The sequence below is a fragment of the Aspergillus homomorphus genome, assembly GCF_003184865.1.
Source record: "Aspergillus homomorphus CBS 101889 unplaced genomic scaffold BO97scaffold_25, whole genome shotgun sequence".
NCBI lineage: Eukaryota > Fungi > Ascomycota > Eurotiomycetes > Eurotiales > Aspergillaceae > Aspergillus > Aspergillus homomorphus.
This window is the reverse complement of record NW_020291911.1, coordinates 221-27,937: the sequence shown is the minus strand read 5'-3', so window position 1 is coordinate 27,937 and position 27,717 is coordinate 221. Positions and strand designations below refer to the sequence as shown.

Sequence of the window (27,717 nt, the reverse complement as noted above, 5' to 3'; positions counted from 1 at the left end):
TTAAGAAGTGGATTTTGCCTTAACTGCGTCTAATCCAAACTGAACGTGTGCTTCACTTGTGCAGTCGTGAACAGAACCTGCAAAAAGCTGACTGGCACAACACAAAATGGCAATATATCTTGAGTGAAGAACCGCCGTTACTACTCAGTCACGCACAAAAAGGCATATAGAGTCCGGAACTCCCTACAAGATATCTTCACTTCGTGAAATACAGGCACTACGAGTGCAATACTCATATACTTTATATGCGGTAGGAGATCAGGTGATTATCCCCGCACTCCGGATGCTTATGTAACCGCACGAGCCAACGGCCTCATCCGGAAATCGCAGTCCGTCTTGGCCAGCGAACCTTGCATGATCATCTACATTCCACATACTCAGTCTTTCGCGCGTGAGTATCGATGAGCCCGAGATCGCAAGATGCTACTGCACCCACGCCGGCCAAGAAGGTCCGTCTAGCTTGTCGACGCTGCAGAGCTAAACGCATCAAGGTGCGTCAGTAATTCGGGAATCCTGATTGGATGTGTCCTCGGCTGCCGGCTAACATTGAACTGGCATTCATGATCTATCCCAACAGTGTGACGGGGGAATTCCAGCTTGCTCCAACTGTGCCCGTGCAAAAGTCAGCTGTGTGGATGTGGACGGTCGCAACAATGACATCTCCATTCCCCGCGAGTACGTGCCGCTGCATCGTTCATCTTCGCAGACCACATGTAATCTATCAACCCGAGAACTGACGGGATACCAGCTACGCGGCGCGATGCCATGCGCGCATCGAATGGCTGGAAGAGCAGATCCTGCTGCTTGACCCCAGCTTCGATCTCTCCAAAGGGCCGCGGATTGACCAGTCCGTCATCGGAAACCAAAGTCAAGGCAGGACGCCAGCGGCTACTCCGATAGGGAGTACAGGGATGCAAGCCCCATTGGCACTGGGAGAGTCCAACACCAGGAAGCGACCATATGACGCTGTGCACGTAGCCGACTGTGAGATTATGCCACGAACGCCGGTCCAGCCACCAGGCACAGAGCACGCGGACTCTGTGCCATCCGCTCAGCAGACGTCCGATAGGGACCCGGCACCATCTGCCGAAGCACGCTCCATAGCCATGGACCTGGGCATGCTGTCTCTACATTCCGACTCTCGACAGAAATACTATCTGGGATCATCTTCTGGTCTGTTCTTCACGAAGCTGATTGGCGCGGACAGCCCTCTGTCCCCAGCTACATCTCTATCGTCGCCCGGTACGCGAGTGAGTCAGAAACGCCGCAGTCGGCAGGGTCCGCCTGCTGAGGCATATCGCCTACTATATAATAAACTTAGGAAGGTATGCATGACCAAATTTACAATATGCTCGAGAGAGGGAGTTCCCCGTCAAATTCCTCCATGGACCCGACATACACACTATTGTGAGACAGGTCTTCTCTGACATAATTCCAGGACCTGCCTCCGCCAGGAGAAGCCCATGATCTGATTGCCATTTACCTGCAAGAGCTCCACATCGATCACCCGTTTCTGCACGCCACCTCTCTGTTCAACGCGTACAACGCCCTCTGGTTCTGCGCCGAACGTGGCTATGAAGGGAACGTGGACCCGAACGGGTGGCCGGAGGAGATGGAGCCATTTTCTTACAATGGGAGATTTGACAAGACGGCTGACCGGGACGTGACGCCTATCTCGATCTTTGCCGCCGCTCTCCACGTTTTCATGGTGTTATCCCTGGCCGCGACGGTTTTGACACGCAACAAAAACTTCGAGTACCCGCCAGCACGGTTCTACGCTATCGCGTCGTCCGCTGCAGCCGAATGCCTATCTGTGATTTCCGTAACTGCACTCCAGAGCGTCCTACTCTTCATCGTGCAAGGCATGGTAGGCCCCACCAACCTTAGCATTTGGACATTGGTGCATATCGCCATGTCTCATACGATTGATCTCGGGTTACATCGGGAACCGAAAGATGATTCTGACAGTTCGCCTACCGCTCTTGCTCTGAGGCGATTGATCTTCTATACGGTCTATAACCTCGACCGGTATGTTTTACTTCTCTCTGTCTCGCCGGATTGGCCGTCTGATGGTAGTGTAGGTCTATCTCGACCATTCAAGGACGACCCCTTGGCATCCGCGACGAGACCTTCGACATTCGCATGCCGGGTCTGAACGAATTCGTGGTCGACGAATCGGCGAGTTCAAGTGCCGACAGCCATTCCGAACTGCGATTCTCCATCTACCGTTTCCAGTTGGACGGGTTGATTTCCGAGATCAAGCTACTATTATACCACTTGCCCAATCGAGGAAACGCCATCAGATGGCCGACCGACTACTCGGGCGAACAAGCGCGCATCAAGGCGGGTCTCGATCACTGGCTCGAAGGTGTCAGGACCACCCGCGCGTCCGAGGAACTCACCCAGGATGAAGACCACGCCATCAAGCGTCAGAGCAGAATACCCAAGCTGGAAGTCCTGTACCACGGCGCCATCACGCTGCTCTACCAGCCGTCGCAGGCCTTCCCCTCCCCAACCCAGACCGCTCTACTCCACTGCTATCGCAGCTCTCGGGACCGAATACACATCTACAACCGGCTCAACAGCCAGGAGAACCTCTACTACACGTGGCGCAACATCCACGGAATCTTCTCCTCCGGCGCCACCATCATCTACTGCTTCTGGGCCTCCCAGGATATTCAAGCCGTGGTGCCGTTCAAGGAGGCCCTGCAGTGTCTGCGGGTGTGCTCCAACCTGCTCAGTATTGGCGGCCAGTGGTGGCCGTCGGTACGCAATGGGAAGGAGAACTTCGACCGCATCGTCGACCTCACCGTCGAGCGCTTGAGCCAGAAGCATCATGCCAGCGCGACCGGCCAGAATGTGCTGCCTGGCCCTGGCAGTCTGGCAGGCCTAACCGGACCGGTCCAGACACACTATCCCACTGTTCCGACCGATGGCAACCTGCAGGAAGCGGTCGATCATCTGCTGGGATTGGCGTCAGTCGCGTGCGACGGGCTTGGGCCAGACTTCGACCAGGCCTCGCACGATCCGATCATGGAGAGCTTTTTCAGCGAATACTTGCAAAGGGACTGGAGCTGGGACCCGTTTTCGACGTCGTTGGACCCTCTGCCTTGATAGTCGGATTAGGTACCCAGAGGGAACAGTTGAATGGCTACTCCGAGCGTCGCGAAAGACCGCAGTGATAGGGAAAAGTTAAGAGGGAAAGTGAGAACCCTTCTCGCTGCTTGGCGTGAAAGTGGTCTTGCCACGTAGCCAGAACCTCAGAGTCAGTGCAGTTCTTGTCGACAGTGCAAAGATTATAGTGCTCCCACGCATCCATGCACATGGGCATGAAAGACAAATCTCGAAATCGGCTGCAACGTCCCCGAAACGTGATCTAGATATACATTATCCTCTGTGTTCGCAGCAGGGATTGGCCGACCCTGGGCTATCCGGTAAAATCTCGGCAGCATCAAGCTGCGGCCGTCAAGCTGCCAAGGATAGCTTTCCCAGGCAGGAAACACCTCCACCAGACTGGGACCCTTGAAGCCCGAGATGCAATCCTTGGAATGGGCGTTACCGGTGGGGACTACCTAGAAGTTCGAAATGTCCTGGTTGTGAATTGAGTATCGAGAGGACATACCATGAATTTAGTCAAATCCAACATGCAGATGGTGTCTCTAGAGGATTGCAACAGAGTTCAGCCTTCAGGCACAAAGCGTTAAACGGCTAACCTGCATGCATATCGATCGGATAGCCCAAACAGGATCAAAACGCCGCGAAGGCCCAGACCCAGGACCATCTCTTTACAATCAGGAAATTCACCCTGCCAAATACTAGCGCCGCAGAAAACAAGAAATCCCAAGCGGACGGTATGGAATAGAGTTCTGAAGGAAGCGTGCACGGAGAATGTGGCAATCCCAGCGACATGGCCGGAGGGGGGGTGTCAGAGTACAGTAACAACGTCTCCAGTGCCATTGGGACTCGATCTGCCAGTGATAACCTCTCGATTGCGTGCATGTCGTTTTGAACCATACCATATAAATGGAGGTGACTGGCGAGGATAATGACTCCGAGACGTGCACTACTGTCAATCTATCCAACCCCTTTATCAGAGCAAATCACATAGTATTTTTGTTTTCGGCCGGGTTTCTTTTTGATTCCTGGAGGCTCACAGGGCCTTGATTGCGGCCGGCGTCAGGACCCGCTCTGATGCATTCCCGCCCAGCGAAGTCTAGTAGTATGAGTGTACTCTGGGCTTCTCTTCCTGTCTCCATCCGTCGTCTGATGGAATCCAACCGAAATCAGAGTCTATCGTGTGAAATGCACGGAGTCGACAAAGCTCTGGAGTGTTCTGTGGGGGAAGAGGGCCCCAGCCCCCCTCCTCCTCCTCCTCCTCCTCCAGAATGACGCCAAATGCAAGAGTCATTATCGAACTTTCATCCAAAGCGTATCGAAATTTCCGGCTGAACACATCCGACATCCGAGAATGATGTGAGATGGAGGGGGGAAAGGAAGAAGGGAAACTTATCGCCGGAAACGTCGTCCGGTTAATATATCCGCCCGTCACCACCCAATGAGCCTCAGGCTGCCACACGGAGGCAGGTGTCTGCTCGCACGGTCGCATTGGAGAACTTACCCTCGACTGCGGGTCCAAACGCACCGGGATCCAGGGAAATCCTGTTCCATTTTCCTACTGTTTTCCCCCACCTCCTTGATGCAAGACCGACCCGCATTGGAGGTGTGTGCGCCATTACTTACTTCCTCCTAGTACAATCCGGGCAGGGAAGAAGACTCTGATGGAAGCTGAGTTCAGTCTCCACCGTGGAGGAAGTACGGCCTCACAAACGGGCAGATCCCCTCGAAGGGTCTGGAATCAATGAGTTCGAATGGGTGGTTGGATGATTGCTTCATCTGCATAGGGGGCGTTTCCCCCCCTGATGTTCATTCTTCGTCCATTGAAGCGTGACTGGGAGAGTGTGGTCAAGGGAAATGGGGGAGGAACGGATCGGGATCCCGAGTGGAGGAATGCAGCCATGGAAGCTCCAGACAGCACACAGCAGACAAGCAACAGCAGACAACCCGGGGGGAATGCAATTGAATCATGGAGGCAAAAAGTCTGTAACAAAAAAAAAAAACGTGCAATGCCACCCTACCGATGATTTGATTGGCGGAACAAAGTCCCAGGCTTCAAAGCGGAAGCGATCGGCTGATTAGTCATCCACTGTCTGGTTGCAGAGCAGAAATGCCAGATACGCAAAAGAGAAAAAGAAAGAGATAGGGAGAAGAACAAAAAGAGAGAAGACAAAGAAAAAAGAAAGAACAATGGAATATGCTTCTAGACAGTTCCTGCATCGGTCTGGGACTTACTTTTCACCCTTCAATACTGTAGCCAGACAGGATAACCTACAGTCGGATGAAGCAAAGAGCTGGTCAAGATCATCAACTGGAGACGTCATATGGCCCAGTCAATCCAATGCAATCCAATTCGGTTCAGTGTCATTCCCTCCCCGCGATCCAAGATATCCATCGATTTGATCCTTCCAAAACCCCGAATGAAACCAAGCTCCATCCATGGGTTCAGCCCACCGACCCTTCGGCACGACCAATGAGTGCTCTCGGAGTCATCTTCCCCCCCCCCTGTCAATGGCTTCATCGTTCCTTGACCTACAAATCGCTCTCTCTCGCTCTCTCGCTCGCTCTGCTGTGAGAGCCGATCAATTGCCATAGACAATGCCCGTCCTCACCCACCCCGGAAATATCCTCCAATTCCTCTCACACTGCCCTGAACTGCTTTTAACTTGGCCCGCATGCATCGTCATTGGCGGGCCCTCAAATGAAGGGAAATTGCTGAGTAGCCTTTTGCTTTTCTAATAAAGGTGTGTAATACTCTGCCGCACACCCTCCCCCAACCTATTACTTACTTTCTGTCCCACTCTACCCTTATACTGACTAACGCCCTGTGACAACCGAAAGAACCTGCCTGTTACTATCCTATATAGTTACACAAATTCCTGTCACTTCCCTGACAAGTCTCGATTTGCCCTGCCCTTTCCGTTCCAGCATATTTCTCAAAGAACCTTACCGTAGCAATCGTCCGGTGGATATAACCAGCTCATTGGAATTGAACCACATCATCGCCCGCGTGACAGGAAACATCAAGAGCAACTTCGGTATGTCCGTCAATCTGGAGCACTCCTCTGCCATCCCGGGGGCTCCGTCCAAGTCAGAAATCTCCTGGACGGAACCCATGTCCTTCGTCCTCGATGGCAACATCTCCTCCGATTTCCTCACGATGCCATTGTTCGACGGAATGCACGAATGGCCGATGGGCGGCAGCACTCCAGGTGCAGCGGCCACCCCAGGGGTCTTCGATGGCCTCCAACAACAGCCCCCGCAACAACCCAAGCCACCGCACGCCCAACCGCTACAGCACCACCCACAACCACCCTTCATGAACCCTCTCATCGAGCCGAACCTCTTCTCCCCCGAGCAGCCCATGGGCCCGCGCATGCACCAACACCACCAGCACCAACAACAGCCGCTAGCGCCGAAAGACGCGCTGCTAGACGGAAGCATGGCGCCTACGTTCGCAACGCACAGCCCGTACCACGCGCCGATGCACGAGATCACATCACGGGGCAGCATCAGCGACCAGTCGCAGCGGAGCTACGGGAGCATCAGCAGCGTGAGCAGCAACAGCAGCAGCGGGAGCGGGAGCGGGTTCAGCACGCGGCGGGCGAGCGAGCTGGACTTCTCGTCGGGGTCGCCGGACCGGGACCGGGACATGGAGCAGCAGAAGCGCGAGCGGTTCCTGGAGCGCAATCGTGTGGCGGCCAACAAGTGCCGGCGCAAGAAGAAGGAGCACACGCGGCAGCTGGAGAGCCGCTGCATGGATGTGACGCAGGCCAACTCGGCGCTGGAGAGCGAAGTCGGCCAGCTGCGCAGTCAGATCCTCGAGCTCAAGAACGAGCTGCTCAAGCACTCCAACTGCGACGACCCGGCCATCAAAGCCCACCTCGCCCGCATGGTCGCCAGCCTCTCCAAACGCAGCGTCTCCGTGTCCGCGCCCAGCTCCGCCGGCGATGATGCGCCGCCCCCTCTCTCGCCGGCCACCCGGAGTGCGGCTGGTCGTCCGTCTACGCCGCTCATCTCTCCTCCTCCACCACTGCCATCGCAGCAACCCCTCCGCGCGGAGGGACAGGCGGCCGCGTTCGAGTTCGATGATATGGTCCATCTACCCAATGCTGCTGCTTTGAAGGTGGAGGAGGATGAGGAGTTCCTGAAGGAGAGTCCGAGTCCATGATGGGACTCCTCCTCGATTGTACACGACTGTCTGACGATTTGGAAATGGGCTGAATGCGTTTTTTTTTCCCCCGTCTCTGCTACGCCTACTTCTACTTTTTATTTTCTTGTGTGCATTACTGTTGTATATTTGCTGTGCTCGACGAAGGCAGTATTTGGGCTGTTGCTGGAATGGCATACTGCTAGGGTATGCTATATTCGTCGGGACCGGATTTACTATGGCGTTTGACCCCAAGCGAGCGAAAGGGGATTTGTTTTTATTTGACTGATTGATTGATTGTTATAATTATGATTCTAAAAGAAGCACTACCTCAAATAATGAATAGTACACAAATATTTTCCCATCGGACTTAGTGATATTCTTCCGGCATAGAAACACAAACACCGTACATTATTTTGGGGGATGCGGGCGCGCACGCACGGCGGGAGGAGCAGTGGCCAGCCAAAAGTAAACGTTCGCCACCGGAGACGATGAAAAAAGACAATGATGTCACGACTCTAGACCGGGTTTGCCAAAACAGGCAAGTCTCGCTGGGATTCTCCATCTGCTCCACTCCATGCTTCACGCCAAACGTGTTTCAAGCTTTAATTTGTGGCATCAGCTCCCGCTCAAACACGCTAGTTCCCGCTTTTTGCTTTTTCAGCCAGAAGTAAAAAAAAAAGTACGGATTATACTTCGCATCCTGTACTGTATTGAATTGTGCTGCACTGTGATGATCTACGCTAACTGCATTCGTAACACACAGCTTTACTCATACTGGGGTATATTCAACTTATATCGAATAATTATTGATCATTGATTCACTAGTATACAGACTCGAACGTCATGCATTGCATCTTCCTGACTCGCATAGCCGCAAATAAGACAAGTCATATCATGTCATCACATCATTCATAAACCCGAAAGAGAATCCCGTTCGCTCGCACATTTTCTTGGGGATTCGAGAGTCAATTTACTCCTCGGGGGTATCCTCCGAGGTCCGCGAACCGCCCTTGCGGCCGGCTTCACGGGCGCGAGGGTCGCCGGGCTCGAAGCTGCCGCCGGAGTGCTGGCCGCCCTTCTGGCCGGCTTCGCGGGCGCGGGGGTCGCCGGGCTGGAAGCTGCCGCTGGAGGCGTGGCCGCCCATTGAGGCGATGTTGCGCTGCAGTTGGGTTAGTATTTAGCAATAGAGATGGGGGCGAAGGGCGGAGGATGGGATCTAGCGAAGAGGGGGGAGTAACGCACCTGCTTGTCTTCGTCCATGCTGGCGAAGCCGCCCGAGTGGCTGGACTGGCCGCCCATGCGGGCAATGTTCTGAACTTCTTCGTGGGGACGGTTGGCGAAGTTGCCGGGGTTGGTGTTGTTGGCCATTTTTTAAAGTTGAGTTGGGTGTTGGTGGTAGTTAAAGGTTGAGTAGTGTAGAGTGTAGAGTTTGCGGTGATGTTCTTCGTGTCTGGTTTGTTTGATGGGATCAGAATCTGGTCGAGTCAGTTTGGGTATTTATGCTGGCGAAGGGAAGAGTTGAGGATGGGATGATGCTGGTTGATGTCACTCGTTTCCATCTTACGTGTCTCACAGCTGGATGGAGGCGATGATACGGTGGTGCACGGAAAAATACGAGAATGAAGTCACGCTCGACATCATTCTGCGGGGTATCGACGCTTCCAGAAAAGACTCACCCAATCAATCGAGAAGGCCCGTAGACGCGGATCGACGGTAGGACCGGATTCTCATCGTCCCTGCACGGCTGAATGTGGTCATCATGATGACTCGGCGCTGGCAATCCTGGGGTTGGAGCTGCCCTGGACCGGACCTGAATGGCTTGCAAGGGGATGCTGAGAGGAGCTAGGGTTCGCTGTCGTTCTTGCAAGATGGATGGTTACACATCGCCCTTGCTGGCGTGGCTGGTGGTTGTACTTCATCATGACGGAAGTGGGTCGCTTGTGGACCCTGATCTACATCTAGAATTTGATAGATCAATTGATCGACATCTGTGCTTGTTTTAATGTGTTGTAGGTACGGTGTTTAGTGTATACTATAGGTGCTATGTAGTATAGCATGACATCGAATCCATAGCAAAATGGCATTTCCAGTTACAAAGTACCGTCATGAATTGTTAACAGACTGGATAACCTCGGCTTGCACCAGAGAAACCACTCGAAGACTCGCTCAGCATGGTTTGGAATAGAGTTCTCATGAATGATGCTATCAACCTAATCTAGAGACATGACTAGGACGTATTGGAAACTTCCATCATATGCATCTATCTTGCACCGTAATATGAAAACTCCAGTTCGAGCTCTTCCCATCTATTGCGCTGTAGTTTATCATGACGCCAGTGCAACTCCGTTCGTCTCGCGCGATCCGTCCCTCACGAAGCTGGAAAAGTAACTATCGAGATCAGCTGTTTGATCCATGTCCCCAATCCACGCAACATGTTGATCGGGGCGGCAAAGTACCACACAGCCGGTCTCCGTGTCAACGCCGTAACCCTCGTATGCACCACCGCGTCCTTGCCCAGAGCCATTGTCCGCGAATACCCTCGTGTAGTCCCATCCCCACGTATCGTCAAACGGGTGAAATATCTCCGGTAGATCAAGGAGTTCAACCGCAGTCCTTGGACTGGCGTGTATGAGGATCGTCTCCAGAAGCCAGCCATCGCGGGACCCATATCTTTCCCGATGCATCCGTAACAGGAACGGCCGCTTGCTGAAGCTTTGGGCGAACGAATCCAACCGGAAGCGAGAGTCGGCTTGACGGAGGTCTCCTGCGAAGACCAGCAACCTCCAAGACCCGTCACTTCGAAGCCTGCTCGTCAGGTAGGTCGAGTTACCTTCCGCGTGATTGACCACGGAGAACGGGTCGAGTCGTCTGCCCACTCGAATGTTCTTTGCCGGGCCTTTAGGTGACTGGTCGGAAATTAGGGCGTTTGAACTGTAGGTCACGCCCAGTCCGGAGATAAACTCGGAATACTGGTCTCGAACAGACTCCACCCCATTCGAGGCACCTGTATCTTTCTCGTACGCTCCGACCAAGTCGACATCCAATCTCAGCAGCTCAGCCGCGACCGGTCCTCGTTCGGACTCATATGTATCTAGAATCTTCGGATCCGCGACCCCGGTGATGACCGCACCCAACTTCCAGACCAGGTTGTATGTGTCCTGCATTGATACATTCATTCCCTGGCCAGCCTTCGGGGAGTGGGTGTGGGCAGCATCACCGGCCAGGAAGATTCTTGGTTCTAGTTAGTATGAATTCGAAGATGGGTCTCAGTCAGGCTTACACTACCTGTTGTGGGGTCGTAGGTGCTTCACAAGCTGCTGCTTGATCTGTGAAGCGTTAGCTCCAAAGATACAATACAGATATCGAAGGAAGTACTTACCGAGTACATGGACCACCAGTCACAGTACTTGTACCTCAATTGGTAAGGGGCCATCAAAGACTCTGCGGTTCTGACCAGCTCCTCAAGCGTTTGGTTCGACGAGGAATTCTTGTCATCGCACAGTTCTCTGTCACCCTTGGGATGTATGTAGAATCGAACCAGTCGGTTCTCTCTCGGTGCGGTCATTATACTGCCACGGTCCCCCGAGCTGATCGCGCATGACTGGCGGATGTCCGCTAGAAGTATGGGGTTAGCCTTGCACAACATATGACCCGACAACCACCAACATACGGAAATCCGTGATAGGAGCGATGTCAAAGACCGCCCACGTCGATTCGCCCAGATTCTTGTCGACGGGGACATTCAATTGATTCCTGGTCCAGCCACGTGCGCCATCACATGCGATCAGATAGCGAGCACGGATCGTCTTCCTATCTTGCAACCCATCGGTCCCATCTGGTAAGCGTAAGCCACATTCCACGCCGCCAAAGAGATAAGGTCTCCTCGAGAAGCTTACCGGGCGCCTTAGCCGACGCGACTTCGACAGCCACCTTGTAATCCGTCTCGGATTCGGAGTCAGAGACGGTCAAATTCTCCGCTCTGCAACCATACTCAACCTTGACTCCCGACTCATTAAGCGAGTCCAGGAGCACTTGCTCCGTGGCCCCCTGATTAAGTAGATACTGATCATACACCGAGCTCCCAGGCAACGAAGCACTCGTCTTAAGCCGCTCGATACGCCCCGTGCTCTCATTGAGTGCCTTTTCCCCATGTCAGTCCACACACATACACACAACACCTCAATACGACTGACCTAGCTCGGTCCGATAGATACATACCCAATACGCCATCTCCGTATGCGGCACCCCCTTCCGCAAAATCGGATCAACAATCCCAAAACTGTCCAAGATCTCCAACGTGCGACTCTGCAACCCATCGGCATGCCCGGTCGGTGTGCGTCCACTCTTCTGATCAATGATTCGCGTCTTCATGTGGAATTGTGCCGCCCAGCAGGCTGCCATCAGCCCTGCCGGGCCGGCGCCGATAATCAACAGATCCGTGTAGGAGTGGTCGTTTGCCATTTGCGCATGGTGTTAGTGTTGGTGTTGGTGTTGTGGTGGCTGTCATGCCCGGACCAGTTATCTTTATGCCATAGGAAGGTTTCAAGGGGGAGTTGATTGCATCACTGGGCAACAGCTGTGTTACGGTGAGTTTTGGGCAAATTTCCCAGGTTTCGATTGGCTTTTGCGGCCGGGTAGTCGACATACCACATCGCGACGTCATTGCCCTCGTTCCTCCGTCAACGGGTTGGGATTGTGTCGGTTGATTCTCCCAAGGAGAGGGTTGTTTACTTAGTTTGGGGGAATACAGGGTTCGATGGTCTCATTCTGTCTGATCGATCGGACTTTGGCACAGGGAATTGAATTGTCACCAGGTCACGTGTGCTGTATACCTGGTTATGTAGGCCACAGTATCACATGACCGTGTATATCATATCGGTAGTAGAACAGTCAGGTGAGGCATAAGGATGAGTAACTGCTGGCTTGTGAGTGAGTTATGCAGTATAAACACATACGCTACTAATAACTGACTATACACCACCCACTGTTTGTAATGTTTGTTAAGACATCCTGGCGTGAATCCCGCTCACTTCTGTCTCTCTCTCTCTCTCTCTCTCTCTTCCTCTTGCAGTCAACCGGAATGGCCCAGCCGATGGTCGACAATCCCAGTGAAAGTGGGTCCAGATGGGCTCCCCGCAAATTAACCCTATCTTGCTCCCGGTGCAGGTGGGCCAAGCTCAAATGCGACCGCAAAGAGCCGTGTGTACGTTACGCTGCCGTGGTTCGCATAGCTGTCCTTATCAGGCGCTGACCCCTAAAGCTTGAATGCATCAAGCGCGATCTGGGCCATCTCTGCGTCAAAGATGAACGCCGACCAAGAGCCAAGCGGACAAAACGGAATCAGCATGCCACCGCGCTCGAGAAGACAAATAAAACAAGGTTTGCTGATGTGTTCTCTAGTTAGTCAGCAGGTCTATGTATTAACATAGTGTGTTAGTCCCGTGGCAGACGACCAGGAGACTGAGGTAGAGGAAGCAGTGCAGGTACTTGAGTACTTTGTCAATGGGGCCATGCACAATGCCAGTTCTCCCACCACAGCAACATCGTCAGTGGTTGCGGACTCTCCGAACATGTATTGGGAGGCTGTATGCCACCCCCAGCGACAGACAGAGAAGCTAGCATTGCTGCAAGAAGTTGTCGATACGCTGCCGGAGCCCGAGTTAATCCACTGCCTGTACGAGGTCTTCTTAACGCGCTGTCAAGGGTCATTGGAGAATGTCGTGCATACTCCGACATTCCGAACCGAAGCAGAGTTGCTTTGCGGTTGCTTGAGTTATGTTTCGCCAGAGGCACGGGTGAGAGCATTAGCGGCGAGTTTCTCTCTAGACTCGCTGGCTTGCTATCTCTTGGCGGTGCGTATTGTAGTCCAGCCCATTTCCGACCAAGCTCTGATGTGTTTCTAGCTAGTCTTAGGTCTAGCCTTCTTTCCCACTCCCTCAATCTTAGGGTGGTCCTGGACGCCCCTGTCCATGCGAGTACAAGAGCTACGAGCATCAGATGTGCACTCCAAGACATGGCGAGCACTTGCGTTGCGCTGCCTCCATGGTGGGGTGACAATGTTCAGTGGCTCGATCGCCGCGTTGCAGGCCGCCATCATGCTTCTGCTTGATAGCCAAGAGGACTCCTTGACTCTGGATGCGATCTTAGTGACCGCTATCTCCGGGGCTCAGAAACTGGGCTCGCATACATTGGGCGACGCCAAGCTTCAAGTCTGCACATCACCTGCGCCCGACCCAGGATCTTCAACAAAGGGGCCAGACTGCATACGAACCGAGCTCGGGGTACGCATTTGGTAGGTGTTGTACCTCCAAGTCCCTCAGGCATAATCGCCACTCTGACAGCTTTACTTCCCAGGTGGGCACTTACTCTCCGCGACTGGTCGCGCGCTCAGAGGCTGGGATACTATACCATCCAACCGTGCCAATTCACCACGCGAAAACCCCTGAACATCAACGATGAAGACCTCAGCCCATCGACAGAGCATACCGACTCGGACGGCTACATCATTTCCCGGCCGCGCCACGAATTCACACAACTATCCTACACAATCCATGCCCTCGACATCGCCATCCTAGTCCGCGAGACAATCGACCTTCCGCAACCTTCCCGATTCCTCCTCTCCCGCCACAACCACCACCACCACCAAAGCACCCCGCGACGACAACACCGACCTCAACCGCACTAAGATCCGAACCCACCTCAACGCAAAGTACGGATCCTTCATCGCCAACCTCCCCGCCCACTTCCGCCTGGGCAGCATCATCGGCCTCGCCGCGCAGGGCCCGCAAGCCGCCATCCCCGTCCTCCGCTGGATGCTCCACCAGCAACTGTGGAGCCTCATGCTCCGGCTCTACCGCGCAAGCCTCCTAAGCCCGGACGGCCGAGCATCGTGCCAGCTGCTCGCGCAGAACCTCATCAGCACACAGGCCCAGATCCATGACCGATGCACCGTGTGCGGGTCCCTGTCGTCGAGCGACGGCCAGCTGTTCAACGCCGCCGCCGTGCTACTCATCGATCTGCTGTTGGCCCGGACGAAGAGTCCGCAACAAGATGCCTGTCCTTCGACAGCCGCGCAGCTTAGTCGGCTGATGATGAGGGACAAAGTGAGGGAGGCGATCGAGCTGTTACGGGCGCGCAGCGAGCGGAGCACGGCCGATTCTCCGGGAATTTTATCGCACGAGCGGCAGAGAGCCTCGGCGACGCGAGGGGTCCTTGCCCTGGAGGCTCTGATGAGTCTGGAGGAAGAGGACGAGTATCCTGCGGATATGCAGGGCTCGAGTGGAGGCGAGCAGGCGAGCGGATGTGGCACGCTGAAGTCGAAGTTGTCGAAGATCCTGGGTGAGGTGCAGCAGAGCATGCGGACTCCGTCGACTGGGACGGGGACGCCTAGTTTATCTTCTTTGGAGGCTATCGATCGGTCTGTGTCCTCGGGAGCTGATGTGCCTTCTGCGCATGATCTGGATGTCTTGCCGATTGTGTCGAATGATCCTGGGTGTGATATTTGGGAATACCTCGATTTTGATAGTGGGCTGCTTCCGAAGGATGGAGTGGATGGGGTGTTCTGGGATGCATGATTGGTTGTGGTTGAGGAAAGCAAGATGGGGGTTGTGCGGAGCGGTGCGTCTTAGGATGGGCTCTTCTTCCAACCCAGTCATGTGGGAATCGTATATTATCTTTCGATTGGTCTTAGATAATTATAGAGCATTCTCGACACCGACACGGATATAGCATTACTTTGGCAATCAGGTCAGCTTATTCTACGACGGCGTACGGAGTGAAAGCGAAGTGGACGCGATACGCAATAAAGGTGAATATGATTCGTTATACAGGCCACCAACATAATCTTAGCCCTGGCAAAAAAAGTCAACTATCATAAATACCACTGGAGAACGCATTGCATTGAGACAGATATTCATATAGCAACCAACCCCAACGCAGCCCATGCTATCCCTGCACCGTAACCGTAACCGTCACAGTCACCACATACCCGATGCACTCGAGCAACACCCATCAAATTCCCGGCGCAGCCCTCCGATACGCCTCCCTAACAACCTCCAACCCCTCCAGCCTCTCCAAATACCCCGTAATAGCAGGATACATCTCCCGCTTCCTCAACGCCTCCCTGGCCAAAACCGAGCTCTTCAACCACAGCAAAATCGCAAAGTCCACAATCGTCAACCTGCCTAAAGCAATATAGCCGCCTGACGCCGCAGAAGCGAGCTGGTTCTCGAGCACGCCTCGCAACCGCTCCACCTCCTGCTGGTAGCGCGCGATAACACCCTCCCCGGACTTCTCGCCATGCGCATCCTGGTGGAAGAGCAGGAACGACAGCAACTGGCCCTGGTACGGCCCTAGACCCGAGATCTGCCATGAGAGCCACTGGTTGACCGTCGCGCGTTCCTCGGGGGTGCGGCCGGCTAGCAGGCCGGTTGGGTCGTACTGGTGCTTATTAGTTTGATCTCTTGTTCGGGCCCGTGTTGCTGTCGGCTGCTTCCGGAAGTGCGTGGAGCCCGCGTTGATTCTCCGAAAACTCCGGATTCTCCGGCCTGCCATACAATCAATATTCAACACCACAACGCAAGAAAAAAAGATACTCGCCATTACATACTTGATCGTCTCAAACACACCATCACGAAATCGAGGTTGGTTGAGTTTCATCAGCTATCAACTGGTATACATCACCTACGCTGTAGTCTACGAACACTTATAGAGTGCATGCTACGCCTGTTGCAGTATTTGGCCTTCAGGGCTTGGCTTGCTGGTTAGCAATGTGAGTATTGTCCGTATCACAGGAGCAGATTGGTACCTGAAAAATAACCGTTCTACTCAATTTGACAATTATGCCCATCTCTCTACAGAATCTGTGCCGACTACGTTTCCCCCTCGATAATCTAGGACTAAATTCTTGAATCACATTTGATGATATGGTACAGGAATTGAAACAGATAATCCTCTTCTCACCATAACTTCCTACTTATAACAAAAGTCCCCTATTTTGTCGCCTGGTCCTTGGTCTCAGGGAACGATCTAAACATATCCCTGATCTTATCCATCGGTGCAGTCATCAACCCGGCCACAGTCTCAAAGGGCGGCTTGTTCGGAGCATTCGGGTGACTCCTCGTGGGCACGAACTGCTTCGTGCGGTGGAACGACGCAGCCATCTGCCTGGACTCTGCATCATCCAAGGACTCCTCCAGCTGCGGCAAGTCCTTCCCCTCCTCTTCCTTGATATGCTGGGCGAGATTTTCCCACAGGTTCTTCAGTACAGGCATGAATTCCGGGTCGTTGGGCTGGAGCCCCTGAAACTTGTACAGGAGTTCTTTGACCTAGTTCAATCATGATCATTAGACTGGCAGTACGACAGGCAGTTGAAACCGACTAGAACTCACCACTTGATGCTCCATCCGGTCGTGGTCGGCCATATCTGTTCCGTTGTTCAGATGTTTCTCCATGGAGGGGTAGACCACCAGCTCCTCGCCGAGGGAGTGGCGTGCCAGCTCCCAGGTGAACTGATTCTGCCACTTGGCCCGCTCCTCGGCGTCTGGCGCATTCATGATGTGGTTGTAGGCATCTTCGAGGTCTCGGTGGTCGCTCGTGATGATTTCGGAGATGTTGGTGTTGTTGACGGAGGTGACTACAAAGTGGCGCCGAGGGATGGTGACGGTCAACGGAGTGGCTTTGCTGAGTCCTCCCCGCAAGGACTGCTTCAGAAATCGAGTGCTGAGCATTTTGTATGGGCAGAGAGATGTACTAGTTATTTGTGATGGGGAATAGAACTACGACAGAGAATGAGGGGAAATTGTACGACCTTTGCAGCAATTGAGCTCTTTATCCCACAGCACTCGTGCACACAAAGTACATGTCATCATTGCGCAACAACAACGAGATTCATAGATGGGTGAAGCTTGTTACGCTTAGAAGGCGCTTCCTCTGCAAGCCGGAGAATGGCTCCTCGTGTTCTTAGTGGACAGACCCGTATTCGTAATGGAGGGGATATCCTTGGTTGTTGGGCGGCCGGACTGGGACTTGGCATCACACGTCAGTCTGACACCCGGGACGAGTATAAGCAACTATGCGTATACGGTCATTCGTCGCTCAGTCAATTGCATCAAAGATACAGCGGTTACTGTCTGGTCAGGGACAGTGTTCTATCTTGCATAACCAATGATTGTTCTTTTATATGAAATACTGATTACCATACTTAGTGGACGGTAGTTAACAATGGGCGTGCCCCCGGGTCGCATGCCTACCCCTAGAAGATCTGTATTCCGGCGCTTCAAAAGAAGACAAACATGTCAAAGTTATTCTTCAAAACCAGCATCGTGCCTCAGAGCATTTTTGCTTAGTAAAAGACCAGTCGAACCTCGATTAAGATCTTACTCCTTACACCGTACTCTGCCAATAAGCGTCCCAGCATCCTAATGGAATGATGCTCTCTCGCTCTCTCGCTGAAGCGAGTCACTCCAGGACATGGGCTTCCGGTTACCGCAGCCCTAACAGATAAGCAACGGCCTGGCACCCGTCTATCCCAAGACTTTTCCTTAGCAGCATACCTTTATCACGGAACTAGCCAGCCCTATCACAAAGAGTAACTGTAATCTTTCGCTGTCTCTACGACTTACTAGTACAGTATAACGAGTATCTCCCGTGTTTCATAATGCTCCCTCTGTACATCACCGATTGTATGACTCGCTCTCCACACCACTCTAAGCTTGAGTATATCATCGAGAAGGCTTCAGTAGTCATATGAAAACCGCCCTTAACACAGCATGTTCCTACCGTAAATCTACTCTACTTCAAATCCACCTATTCTCTTTGCTCCATCTTGAAAAACTCCTACGAAAAAACCCAGGCTCGTCCCTGATCCCCCTATATTTATACCTACCTCATCACCCCCAGAGATAGAGTAATTGATAACCCCACCGTGAAGGCCAACAACCGCTATCAAAGTGAGCACACGCAATCTTTACATTTCGCTAACAGACAAGCCTCGCAGCCTTCCGAAACAGCAATGGAAGCCCCCACGGCAGACTGGGACCTCCATATCCCGGAGCAATACGACCCGTTGCTCCCATACCTTAACGAACTCCGGGACCCCGCGCGCGTCAATAATCCCATCCCCGGGGGACACGGTTATCCCTACAATCCGCCTGGGAATGGCCGGGTTTGGCGGGGCCCCGCGCGCGACAATGCTCCCTTCCCCGAGGGAAACGGTTATGCCTACCATCCGCCTAATAATGACCGGGTATGGTATTACCTGCCCCCCAACGGTGGTGCGCCGATCCCGGTGATTCGCGACCCTGGGGATAGCCGGCAGCATGGAGGTGCCCGTGGACGTGGCGGTTTCCGGGGTCGTGGAGCTTTTCGAGGGCGTGGAGGCTTCCGAGGATATAGAGGCTCCCGGGGACCAGGGGGTCAACCTAGGGATCAAACCGGTCTTCAAGGAAATCGAGGCGATCCGTTAAGGGGTCGAGGAGGTCAGCCATGGGGTCGAGGACGTGTCAGAGGCCTGGCAGGTTTTGGACGCCGAGGAGGAGGCCTTATGGTTCATGGAGATCCTATAATGGGACCTGAAGGCCTCATGGTACGAGGACTCCTCGAGCGACGAGACCCCAGACAACGAGGAGGCTCCAGACAACGAGGAGGGCGCAGGGGACGATGCGCAAACTGGCCACGGTGTTGTCGCTGAAACTTGATATTAGTGACTTCTTCCCTTTGTCCTTACGAGTAAGAAGGTCAAGGAGAGCTTTTCTTCACAAATTTCAAAAAAACTTATTAAATCTACTCTTTTTCCAGTAAGACATGTCATTCTTTTTCAGGGTAATTCGTGCACTTTTGTCTTCAGAGAGCTGCCGTTTTGAAGTCGGTTACGGGAATGGAAACCGAAGCTGACTTGAGAGGATGTATACCGCCGACGCATCATTACCTTTCTACCCGGGGAGGCTTCCACCGTATCCTTTGCCCCGCGAGCGACGAGAATAACAAAAAAAAAAAAAAAAAAAAAAAAAAAAAAAAAAAAAAAAAAGAAATCCCACCATTAATTGTGCCTGAATATTTATAGCAGAGGCTCCTCGGCCAGGTGTCAAGACAAGGCTTCAGTTAGACAAGTACAATTTCTCATCGCACGCCAAACAGCTAGCCCAGCTTATTCAGGTAAGATTATTGTAAACCAAGGAGTCTCCTGGGGCTCTTGCCAAATTTGCTCTCTTTCTCTTGTAAAAAAAGTCAAGACAACGAATCAATGATATGTGCATGAAACCAAGCTCGCTAGACAGATGTAGATGCATACAAGATTGTTGTAATAGAACATAATGATCGCTGTGCAAGGTGCAAGAACACAGAGCATTTCCATGATAGAAATCATATCTAAGTCGTGAGAGTGAAGATGAGGCATTGAGCCGACAGAGAACGGTAGCACAGCCCATGAACACAATTCTAAAGGTTTAATTGGAACCTCGGCGATGTCCGAATCCTCGCTCCGTACCGGCTGTAAAATATCGGGAACATGCAAAAGGCAAGCGCAATAAAGGCAAGTAAAGAATTTCCCCAGCCCAGCCCTAGAGCGCTGTACATCGACGGGCCCGCCAGGGGGAGTAGCGCACCAATCAACGAGCGGGTTACGGCGTTGGCAGCCGTGACAGATGCAGCGTACAGGAGATAAGAATCGACGAGGTAGGTATTGATGCTCAGCTTCAAAGCCAGTCAGCAGGGTGTCCAAAACGTTACTCCAATTGTGGGGATTGCTTACAAAAACACACATCAGTCCAGCTCCGAAGATGCCAGTACCGATGATAGGCATGATCCAGTGGACATGTTTTTCGGCCGACCACCCGTACCAGAACAACCCGATCGGCAGAAGCCATGAGCCGTAAAGAGCGGGGATCAGACGGGACTCTGGCGCGAAGCGTCCCTGAGCTGTATGCGTCGCGGCGATGCGATTAGCCGCATAGCCGCTGACCTGCAGCCCGATGATGGCGCCGATACCGAATCCTAGATACGCCAAGCCACACATCTCCTGTCGCCAACCGTACACTTCCTCGAAGATGGCGGTGATAGTGGTGAACATGAGGTACAGGTATCCATACGACACCGCCCCGAACAGAGCCATCAACAGGACAATGGGCGACAGGAAAAGAAGCTTGAATGGTCGCACGCCGGCTAGTCGGAAGACCTCCTTCTGGGGTATGCCACGATCGAACTTGGATCGGTATTTTTCGTTGCCGGTCTCTTTGCGCAGTCTCGCTGCCTTGCGCTCGAGTAGGACTACGCTGTATGTCTCACGATAGCAGAAAAGCGTTGCGACGAGCATGACACCAGTCTGAATTGCGAATGTTAGTTTTCTTTGAACCCACTATCTCTGCGCCAAGGTAAAGACGTACCGCAATCGCAATAATCCAGAAAACCCATCGCCAGCCGATGTTCGCGCAGACGAACGACCCGGCTATTGGCCCGATGACTGGTCCCAGAACTGGCCCCATTGCCCAGATCGCCATCACTCCAGCTCGTTTCTCTTTGGGGATCAGATCCGCCACCGTACCGGAACCAAGAGTCATCGGACAGCTACCCGCGACTCCAGCGAAGAATCGGAAGACGAACAATTGAGGCAAGGTTTGAGCGACCGCACAGGCAATAGTGAAGATGAGGAAAAGAGTGTTGCAGATATGGTAGAGTCGGCACCGGCCGTAGATCTCTGATAATGGCGCAATGACCAATGGTCCAACCACATAGCCCAGGAGGAAGATGGAGACGACAAAGGAGCCGAGGGTGGTGTTTGTATTATGGAATTCGGCAAGCACATCGGCCTCGCCGGGGGTGAACATGGAAGAAGATAATGGTCTAGGTAGCGCATGTTAGTCCGATGTTCGTGGCTGAAGTATCTCACATGTTTTGGAAGGCAATGCGCATACGTGAGAAGACTGTTGACCCCCATGCCGGCCAGCTGCCGCACTTTCTTACTGAGTGGCCAGGTCATAGGACATTCGGGGTCGTTGGGTCCCTCCCAATCCACGAGATAAGGATTGGTGTCTTCATCCTTCTCTAGTGTACCGGCAGATGCTTCAACATCGTTGCCTTTGGATGAATCCTCCTTCTGCGTCCCGCTCATGTTGCTCCGTGGACGTTCAGTTTCGCAATCCTTCTGCTTCTATCAGGTTTTCCGATCTATACTTTTCGGATAGCGCGTGAAAGCTTTGTCTTGGGCGGGTGGATTGTCAACGAGCACACGGTCTATCACTTCCAAGCTAGCTGGGCCTGCCGATTATATATGTGTCCTTGCGCATCCTAGCGAGACTGCAAAACAGCCCAAACCGGAGCTTGGATGCATGAGTGGGCCGGGATGTGGAGTTAGGGGATATCGGCGAGACACATGGCTAGTCTGCGCATAACTTCTCCCTCCTGCAAATTTGTATACCGACCCCTTAGTACGCTCCGATATGCACCACGATATCCGAAGCCATCGGTTCGGAACTCACCAGTGATATCCTTAGTGAACATATCCGTATCTGTCAAGAGTGGCTCGATATTTACCATCACAAGTACTCCGATAGTATTGAGAGGATGACATCCCCAAATATTCACTAGTCGAGGTTGAGCATAATCAGGGATATTGTGTCGGGAATCGGCAAACGGAGTTCCGTTACTGTTACTCCGCCTCTACTGTTTGAGGTAGTTTTAAACCGCCAGTACTCTGTTTTCGGCAAATCTATTCCGTCAACTCCGGGCTCTGTGTTCCAGCCCTGCATTGACTGAATCGTGCGGAGTAGTTGTGAGTGAGTGACCCCTTAAAAAGTCTTCTCATAATATTCTGGAAAATTGTCCAGTAGAATCGGAGTGGGCCTATCACCTGGCATGCAACCTCGAATGCCCAAAGAGTGCCCACTTATCGGGTTATCATGACGGCTTCATAAAGCTTTGGAGTATCTGATCCTAGTAGAGACAGCGGTAAGGAAGTCCCGTGAGGATTAATACTATCAGATGATCGCTTATGTGCTCTATATGGTATACCTTTCAAGTACTCAACATATAATTCATTCTGATTGACTAAAACATGCTGCTCAAATCGGGACAAGCTCTGAAGCCTACTATTACAACACAGGTTGCTTCGCGATTCCCTAACATCAACAAACAAAATCAACATAACTCAACCCAAGTCACAAACCATCGTCGGAGACAGTTTTAGGGCGGTAGGTCACTTGCAGCCTGGTCGGGGAACTTTCTGAACAAATCTTTGATATGATCAATCGGAGCCGCCAACAGTCCTGCCACCGTTTCGAATGGCGGCTTGTCGGGCGCCGACGGATGGCTGCGAGTAGGAATAAACATCTTGGTCCGCTTGAACGAGCCGACCATGCTCTTCGAATCCTGCTCATCCAGACTCGCTTCTAGCTTGACGAGGTCTTGCTCCTCTTCCTCCTTAATGTGCTGGGAGAGGGTGCCCCAAAGCCCCTGGATGGTGGGGATGAACTCTGCATCGTTGGGCTTCAGGTTCTGGAATTTCTCCAGATGGTCTTTCACCTAGACATAGACTCAGCTTCGATCCACTTCGAGAAGCTTGATGGAGCGCCAAGTTCAGGGAACTTACTGTTTTGTGCTCCGCTCTGTCCTTGTCTGCCATAGCCTTCCCATCGGTCAGGTGCTTCTCCATCGCAGGGTAGAGGACCAATTCCTCCCCGATGGAGTGGCGAGCCAGCTCCCAGGTGAACTGGTTCTGCCACCGGCGCTTTTCATCGTCGGTCGTGGCTGTCAGGATGTTGTTGTAGGCCTCTTCGAGGTCTCGGTGGTCCTTCTTGATCTCGTCGCTAATGAGAGTCATGTTGGAGGATGTCTGTGGGGAAATTATCGAGAGGAGTTGACGGGGTCAGTGGCAGTCACAGATGCGACAGAACAGATGGCGACGATTAAAAACCAGCGCACTGCAACTGGCTGCCGGATTCAAGGGTTGAGGTCAATTGACCGTTACGTCATTATTAGCCCACGATTACCCCCCATGCATATGCGAATTTTGGTCGCATCTAGATTGCGTCTATGGCTTGAGCGGGGACGATTCAGGAGACCTTGCTTGCTCTTGGCTGAGAGCCCGGATCAAATCCCGGACCACTGCCGGATAGCAGATTCGACAATACCCTAACTCCTGTAAGACGTCTAGCAACGATTGATTCCAGCCCCTCAGCAATGCACGAATTAGAAACAAGGTATTTCAATTTGGGTGGCGAACGAACACTATCTACAAATGTTCCTTAGGGGTCCAAGAAGTTTGTGGGGTAACACGAAGGCTGGTGGTGTCACACCGGCGTCTTTCATCCACCTCGATGGTCATAGAGCATAGCATACGAGACATTGAATTAGATCAAATGGTCAACCCCCGCACGACCTGGACCAGAGTTACAGCTTCATTGGCCTCCACTCAGCTTGCGTCTCTTGTTGCTGCGCTTGGGATGAAATTCCTGGGCGTAGACTTTGAAGAAGTCGGGGGGTTCTTGGGGATGACCCCCGGTGACGTCATGGAAAGCCGTGGTTGAAATGTAGTTGGTTTTACCTTCACGCACCAGCGAGTAGTACTCTAACAAGTACTGGATCTCGGACTGGTCGCTGTCGGATTGTGCGCGCAAAACCTTCTTTGCTTCCGCCCTGGAGGGAGGTGGTGCACGATTAATCCCTGGTACGATAGCCTGAGGAGGAGGGGAAGGGGATGTGATATGACGCACTCCGAAATATCCTCAAACTTAAGCTCCTCTCCTAGTGCCTGACTAGCTGCAGAGGCTAACTCGTCTCCGGTCGCAAGCATTGGTCCTGTTCAAAATATTAGACACAGCTGGCTCATACAATTCTTTGGTCCCTCTGCTCATACCGGTCAGTACCATCAATTGACCCCGGTGTTTGTCGCTGAATCCGTGCTTGCCCTTCCCACTGAGAACGTGCGCGACGACTTGGGCGACATCCTAGAACTGGTCAATTGATTCTCCCACGAAAACTGAGCAAAACCTACTCCTAAAGCGATGGGTGCAAATTTGTGGTCTTTGCCAATGGGCAGAGGCAGGAGGCCTTCTTCCTGGGCTTGGCGGGAGTACAGAAGGAGGTTCTCCGCGTAGAATCCAGGTCTGCGCAGCTACAGTCAGTTCGGTTCTTCAGCAGCCGGGTACAGCAGATCGCACCGTATAACCACCGGGGAGTGACCGGTAGAGGTCGACGGATCTCCCTTCGAGGCAAGGAGCAGGACTTCGAGGTCAATAAACTCCCGCAGTCGGGGCTGCTTCTCCCTCTCAGCCAGATCGCAACCCGCAGAGCTAATCATGCAGACATTCGCGATCCCGGCTTTCTTGGTTGCTTCGATCAGTTCGCTAGTAATGTCGAACTTGTCCGGGTGAGTCGGAGGGATGAGACACATTGTATCAGCCTCGGTCTCCTTGAGTGCCTTGGTCATCTCCCTCAATCTCCCAGGCTTGTGGGGAACTATTTTAACCCCGAGCTTGCTGAGTTCTTTGCACGAACTGGCCTCGGGGTGCAGAGTCAGGCCAACAACAGAGCCGATGGTTTTCTTGAAATTGTTGTCGGTCATGATCAACTCGGCGGTCAAGAAGCCGGTATGGCCATCAACGGCGGTGATACATAATTTTCTAGACATGGTTAATTCAGTGGAAAGAGAGATTGAGATAGATGCTAAATCAAGTGTTGTACTGTACTGAGAAGTACAGGAAATGTTTGGATGCGTGTTTTCTTATACTGAAGCGACATCGTGACTGGGCGTCACTGTGAGATCATGCTCAGTGTATGTCATGGTTGTCCGTTGTTCTAGACAAGCCCTGAGGTCATCCACCAATACGATGTTCAACTGTATGTTTTTCATTGGTCTTCCCCAAATTTCCCAATGCGGTATGCCAGGCTATCACGTGAATTTCTTCTATCACGTGATCCACCGCTGTCATGTTCGGATGCCCATGTTTGCAATCGGACCTCAACATGCCAGTCCAGGCCCGGGCATCGGGCATTGATCCAAGTATACTTCCATGGCCTACATCCTGCATAATGCTTACTAACTCGCTTCCTTGCACAACAGTTCCATGGATGTTACACCCTTTCAGGTTGGGATGACATTCGACTCGCTCCCGGAGGCGCGTCACACTCTCCTTCGTCATGCCGTCGATCGCCATGAGTCCTACATGGTCGTTAAGTCGGAGGCAACTCGCCACATTGCCAAATGCAGAGATCCTCTGTGTGAATATGAAGTTCGCATTGGCACCAAGAAAGGTAAGTTTCGGGTCACGGTCTACAACCCTCATACATGCCCTCCTTCCACACACAACAATTGGAAGCACTCCCGCTCGTCCAAGTTGAAACCGGACTATATCATACCGGATAGCGGAAATAAGAAGTAACATGATATGCCCAACCTCTTACCCACAGCAGTGGCTGAATTATGGTCAACAGACGTGCAAGGCGGGATTCGACCGTGTCAAGTGAGGGTGATGCGCGAGAACAAAACCGGCACCGATCGCGCCAAGCCTGCATACAATGTCGGTCGCGGAAAGTCAAGTGCGATGGAAACAACCCTTGCAGGATCTGCGCGGATTCGGGTAGTGACTGCGGATATACGCCGATCGCTCAGTCGGCCTTTGCGAGGCGCCAAGCTCTGGTTACAAGTCATGGAGTTCCCGAGGGAGTGACAGCGGCTCGCGACGATCGCACCGAAGCCACGGACGGCCCATCCACTCCCCGCGGAATCTTGGAGCCGTGGAAACAGCGATTCGTGGGGAGAGAGGCATCGATCGCATTCCCACTCTTCGTCGGGCTGGATGTGCAGGCGGCCAATCCCCCACGTCTGCATTCATTCGCGTACAATCCGGGAGTCAGGCGCGAGCCAGAAACTACAGTCGATTTCGAGATTGCGGAGGCTATTACCTGGGAAATTGCTAGGAGTCTTATCGATGTTTATATAGCCTCCATCCACCCCTTGTTCAATTTCTGCGACCACGAGAAACTGCTGCAGCGAGCTGATGACCACTGGCATGGCAAGCCCCAAGGGTTGAGCTTCGAGGCTGTAATAAGCGGGGTCGTTGCATTAGGCTCCTTATTCAATGCAGCCCTGAGCGAAGAAAAGGAGCTATGGACTGTGCAGCACGCGAAAAGCATTCTCGAGGACTCCGTGGTTGGCCGGCACCCTACGATCGAGCAAGTAGCTGCCTACATCTTGCGCACAATCTATGTCCGCTCCACCAGCAGGCCACATCTATCGTGGCTCTGTAGCTGCAATATGATGCATCTCGTCGAAGCCACTGGATTGCAGCACGGGCCGGACGCTTTTATCCTGGCGCCAGGTCGAGCCCCTCCGGACTCAGCACAAAGACAGCCATACAACCCGAAGCGAACAGCGCAGGTCGCCGAATGTTTGCACGTTTTGATCGCCTGCGACTACGGACGTTCTGTGATGAACTCCAGTATTCACGCGAGGCAAGAAGATTTCGCCGCCACATTCAAGACGGACCTAACTGCTCAGCTCTGTACGTTGGTTCAAGCCATCCCTGTCACAATTCCAGGACCGGGAGCAGGTTCAGGGGCAACGGAACAATTATCTGCGCTGAGCAAGGTGGCCTCTATCGATGTCGAACATGAATTTCTGGTCTTAGTCAAAGCTGATCTCGTGTTCTGCTTATATCGCAGGCTCCGGCTGATCAACCTACGTCTTGACCCACAACAGGTTGACGACATCATCACCACGGGCGCAGCAGCTCTTGAGCCGGCACAAAGGCTCGTCACGATGAAGAAGCCCTGGTGGAACGTTTTGGGCACCGTCTTTCAATTTGCCTGCGTATTGCTTGCGCTAGACACGCCAGAGAGTCTCGCCCAAATTCCGAGAGCGCTGGAGACTCTGGAACGAATATCAGACCAGCTGAATACACACTTGGCCACCGAAGCTCTGAGTACGATCCGGCAGCTCGTCCGAGCCTCCATTGACAAAAAGCGCCAGGGCATTGAGCACCTCGAGCGTTCCCTAGGCGAGGGCAGTCACGGCCATGCGGACGACACGGTCATTCCGCCTGCGCCGCATGATGTCTCGTTCGATCCTTATGCGCCGCCGGATGCGATCGACCTGGACTTCCTGCTTAACATGAATTTCTAGCACTATGCATTGCAGAGGTGCTTCGAACCCGAGAAACCAAGCAAATAACCTGCCGCTATGAAATCCCTTACGGTTTCTGGTCTTCCAGCCAGTTAATGCAACCTGCGTTGAGGGGTTTGTGCGGTGTGCATTCTATGGTATCAACGGCGAGTCGGCAATCTCGTTCCATGAACAGGTCAGTCGCACCCATTTGAAGCCGGTATTGGGTATGCGTTGGCCTGCGATGATTCCAAAGACAGGACAGCCCTTCCTATCTATATAAACCCATATAAATAAGGCGGTCAGGCCAAGAACCGGGTACCCGTGTTGAGGATCAATCCTGCGATGCCGGCTTTTC

General features: G+C 52.9%; 12 protein-coding genes across 12 annotated transcripts; 5 read left to right on the top strand and 7 right to left on the bottom strand.

Annotated features, from left to right (window-relative positions):
- Positions 1 to 401: 401 nt before the first annotated feature.
- On the top strand, positions 402 to 3,114 carry BO97DRAFT_435546 (uncharacterized protein; the record flags this gene model as incomplete). The annotated part of the gene is made up of 6 exons (XM_025697734.1): positions 402 to 491; positions 578 to 675; positions 749 to 903; positions 1,021 to 1,325; positions 1,439 to 2,077; positions 2,128 to 3,114. 6 exons carry the CDS (start codon positions 402 to 404, stop codon positions 3,112 to 3,114), a joined length of 2,274 nt encoding a protein of 757 aa, XP_025550085.1.
- A 2,802-nt stretch (positions 3,115 to 5,916) lies between these two features.
- Positions 5,917 to 7,285, top strand: BO97DRAFT_478812 (bZIP transcription factor; the record flags this gene model as incomplete). Its single annotated transcript, XM_025700648.1, has 1 exon — positions 5,917 to 7,285. Exon 1 carries the CDS (start codon positions 6,155 to 6,157, stop codon positions 7,283 to 7,285), a length of 1,131 nt encoding a protein of 376 aa, XP_025550084.1. The 5' UTR covers positions 5,917 to 6,154.
- A 793-nt stretch (positions 7,286 to 8,078) lies between these two features.
- On the bottom strand, positions 8,079 to 8,959 carry BO97DRAFT_108293 (uncharacterized protein). Its single transcript, XM_025689887.1, has 2 exons — positions 8,510 to 8,959; positions 8,079 to 8,426 (listed from the first exon to the last, which is right to left on the bottom strand). The coding sequence occupies exons 1-2, from the start codon at positions 8,633 to 8,635 to the stop codon at positions 8,238 to 8,240; spliced, it is 315 nt and encodes a 104-aa protein (XP_025550083.1). The 5' UTR covers positions 8,636 to 8,959; the 3' UTR covers positions 8,079 to 8,237.
- Positions 8,960 to 9,591: 632 nt separating this feature from the next.
- On the bottom strand, positions 9,592 to 11,728 carry BO97DRAFT_435544 (FAD binding domain protein; the record flags this gene model as incomplete). Its single annotated transcript, XM_025697733.1, has 6 exons — positions 9,592 to 10,498; positions 10,553 to 10,593; positions 10,647 to 10,882; positions 10,938 to 11,102; positions 11,164 to 11,407; positions 11,486 to 11,728. 6 exons carry the CDS (start codon positions 11,726 to 11,728, stop codon positions 9,592 to 9,594), a joined length of 1,836 nt encoding a protein of 611 aa, XP_025550082.1.
- Positions 11,729 to 12,347: 619 nt separating this feature from the next.
- On the top strand, positions 12,348 to 14,871 carry BO97DRAFT_444162 (putative C6 transcription factor; the record flags this gene model as incomplete). Its single annotated transcript, XM_025698432.1, has 6 exons — positions 12,348 to 12,470; positions 12,528 to 12,646; positions 12,705 to 13,119; positions 13,171 to 13,559; positions 13,622 to 13,841; positions 13,954 to 14,871. The coding sequence occupies 6 exons, from the start codon at positions 12,348 to 12,350 to the stop codon at positions 14,839 to 14,841; spliced, it is 2,154 nt and encodes a 717-aa protein (XP_025550081.1). The 3' UTR covers positions 14,842 to 14,871.
- A 415-nt stretch (positions 14,872 to 15,286) lies between these two features.
- Positions 15,287 to 15,709, bottom strand: BO97DRAFT_313633 (glutathione S-transferase family protein; the record flags this gene model as incomplete). Its single annotated transcript, XM_025691246.1, has 1 exon — positions 15,287 to 15,709. A coding segment is annotated over one exon (423 nt), but the record flags the coding sequence as incomplete, so codon positions are not given.
- Positions 15,710 to 16,284: 575 nt separating this feature from the next.
- Positions 16,285 to 16,884, bottom strand: BO97DRAFT_310365 (HHE domain protein; the record flags this gene model as incomplete). The annotated part of the gene is made up of 2 exons (XM_025691211.1): positions 16,285 to 16,593; positions 16,657 to 16,884. Coding segments are annotated over 2 exons (537 nt in total), but the record flags the coding sequence as incomplete, so codon positions are not given.
- A 1,394-nt stretch (positions 16,885 to 18,278) lies between these two features.
- Positions 18,279 to 18,963, top strand: BO97DRAFT_415432 (uncharacterized protein; the record flags this gene model as incomplete). The annotated part of the gene is made up of 2 exons (XM_025696388.1): positions 18,279 to 18,812; positions 18,844 to 18,963. The coding sequence occupies 2 exons, from the start codon at positions 18,279 to 18,281 to the stop codon at positions 18,961 to 18,963; spliced, it is 654 nt and encodes a 217-aa protein (XP_025550078.1).
- A 739-nt stretch (positions 18,964 to 19,702) lies between these two features.
- Positions 19,703 to 21,371, bottom strand: BO97DRAFT_454562 (MFS transporter; the record flags this gene model as incomplete). Its single annotated transcript, XM_025699110.1, has 4 exons — positions 19,703 to 19,957; positions 20,016 to 20,585; positions 20,647 to 21,103; positions 21,175 to 21,371. 4 exons carry the CDS (start codon positions 21,369 to 21,371, stop codon positions 19,703 to 19,705), a joined length of 1,479 nt encoding a protein of 492 aa, XP_025550077.1.
- Positions 21,372 to 22,315: 944 nt separating this feature from the next.
- BO97DRAFT_444160 (HHE domain protein) lies at positions 22,316 to 23,132 on the bottom strand. Its single transcript, XM_025698431.1, has 2 exons — positions 22,848 to 23,132; positions 22,316 to 22,780 (listed from the first exon to the last, which is right to left on the bottom strand). The coding sequence occupies exons 1-2, from the start codon at positions 23,076 to 23,078 to the stop codon at positions 22,442 to 22,444; spliced, it is 570 nt and encodes a 189-aa protein (XP_025550076.1). The 5' UTR covers positions 23,079 to 23,132; the 3' UTR covers positions 22,316 to 22,441.
- Positions 23,133 to 23,472: 340 nt separating this feature from the next.
- Positions 23,473 to 25,074, bottom strand: BO97DRAFT_108248 (NAD(P)-binding protein). The gene is made up of 5 exons (XM_025689886.1): positions 24,418 to 25,074; positions 24,252 to 24,363; positions 24,114 to 24,204; positions 23,971 to 24,055; positions 23,473 to 23,893 (listed from the first exon to the last, which is right to left on the bottom strand). Exons 1-5 carry the CDS (start codon positions 24,885 to 24,887, stop codon positions 23,656 to 23,658), a joined length of 996 nt encoding a protein of 331 aa, XP_025550075.1. The 5' UTR covers positions 24,888 to 25,074; the 3' UTR covers positions 23,473 to 23,655.
- A 166-nt stretch (positions 25,075 to 25,240) lies between these two features.
- Positions 25,241 to 27,493, top strand: BO97DRAFT_371283 (putative C6 transcription factor). The gene is made up of 3 exons (XM_025692808.1): positions 25,241 to 25,259; positions 25,320 to 25,634; positions 25,691 to 27,493. Exons 2-3 carry the CDS (start codon positions 25,324 to 25,326, stop codon positions 27,378 to 27,380), a joined length of 2,001 nt encoding a protein of 666 aa, XP_025550074.1. The 5' UTR covers positions 25,241 to 25,259; positions 25,320 to 25,323; the 3' UTR covers positions 27,381 to 27,493.
- The last annotated feature ends 224 nt before the right edge of the window (positions 27,494 to 27,717 follow it).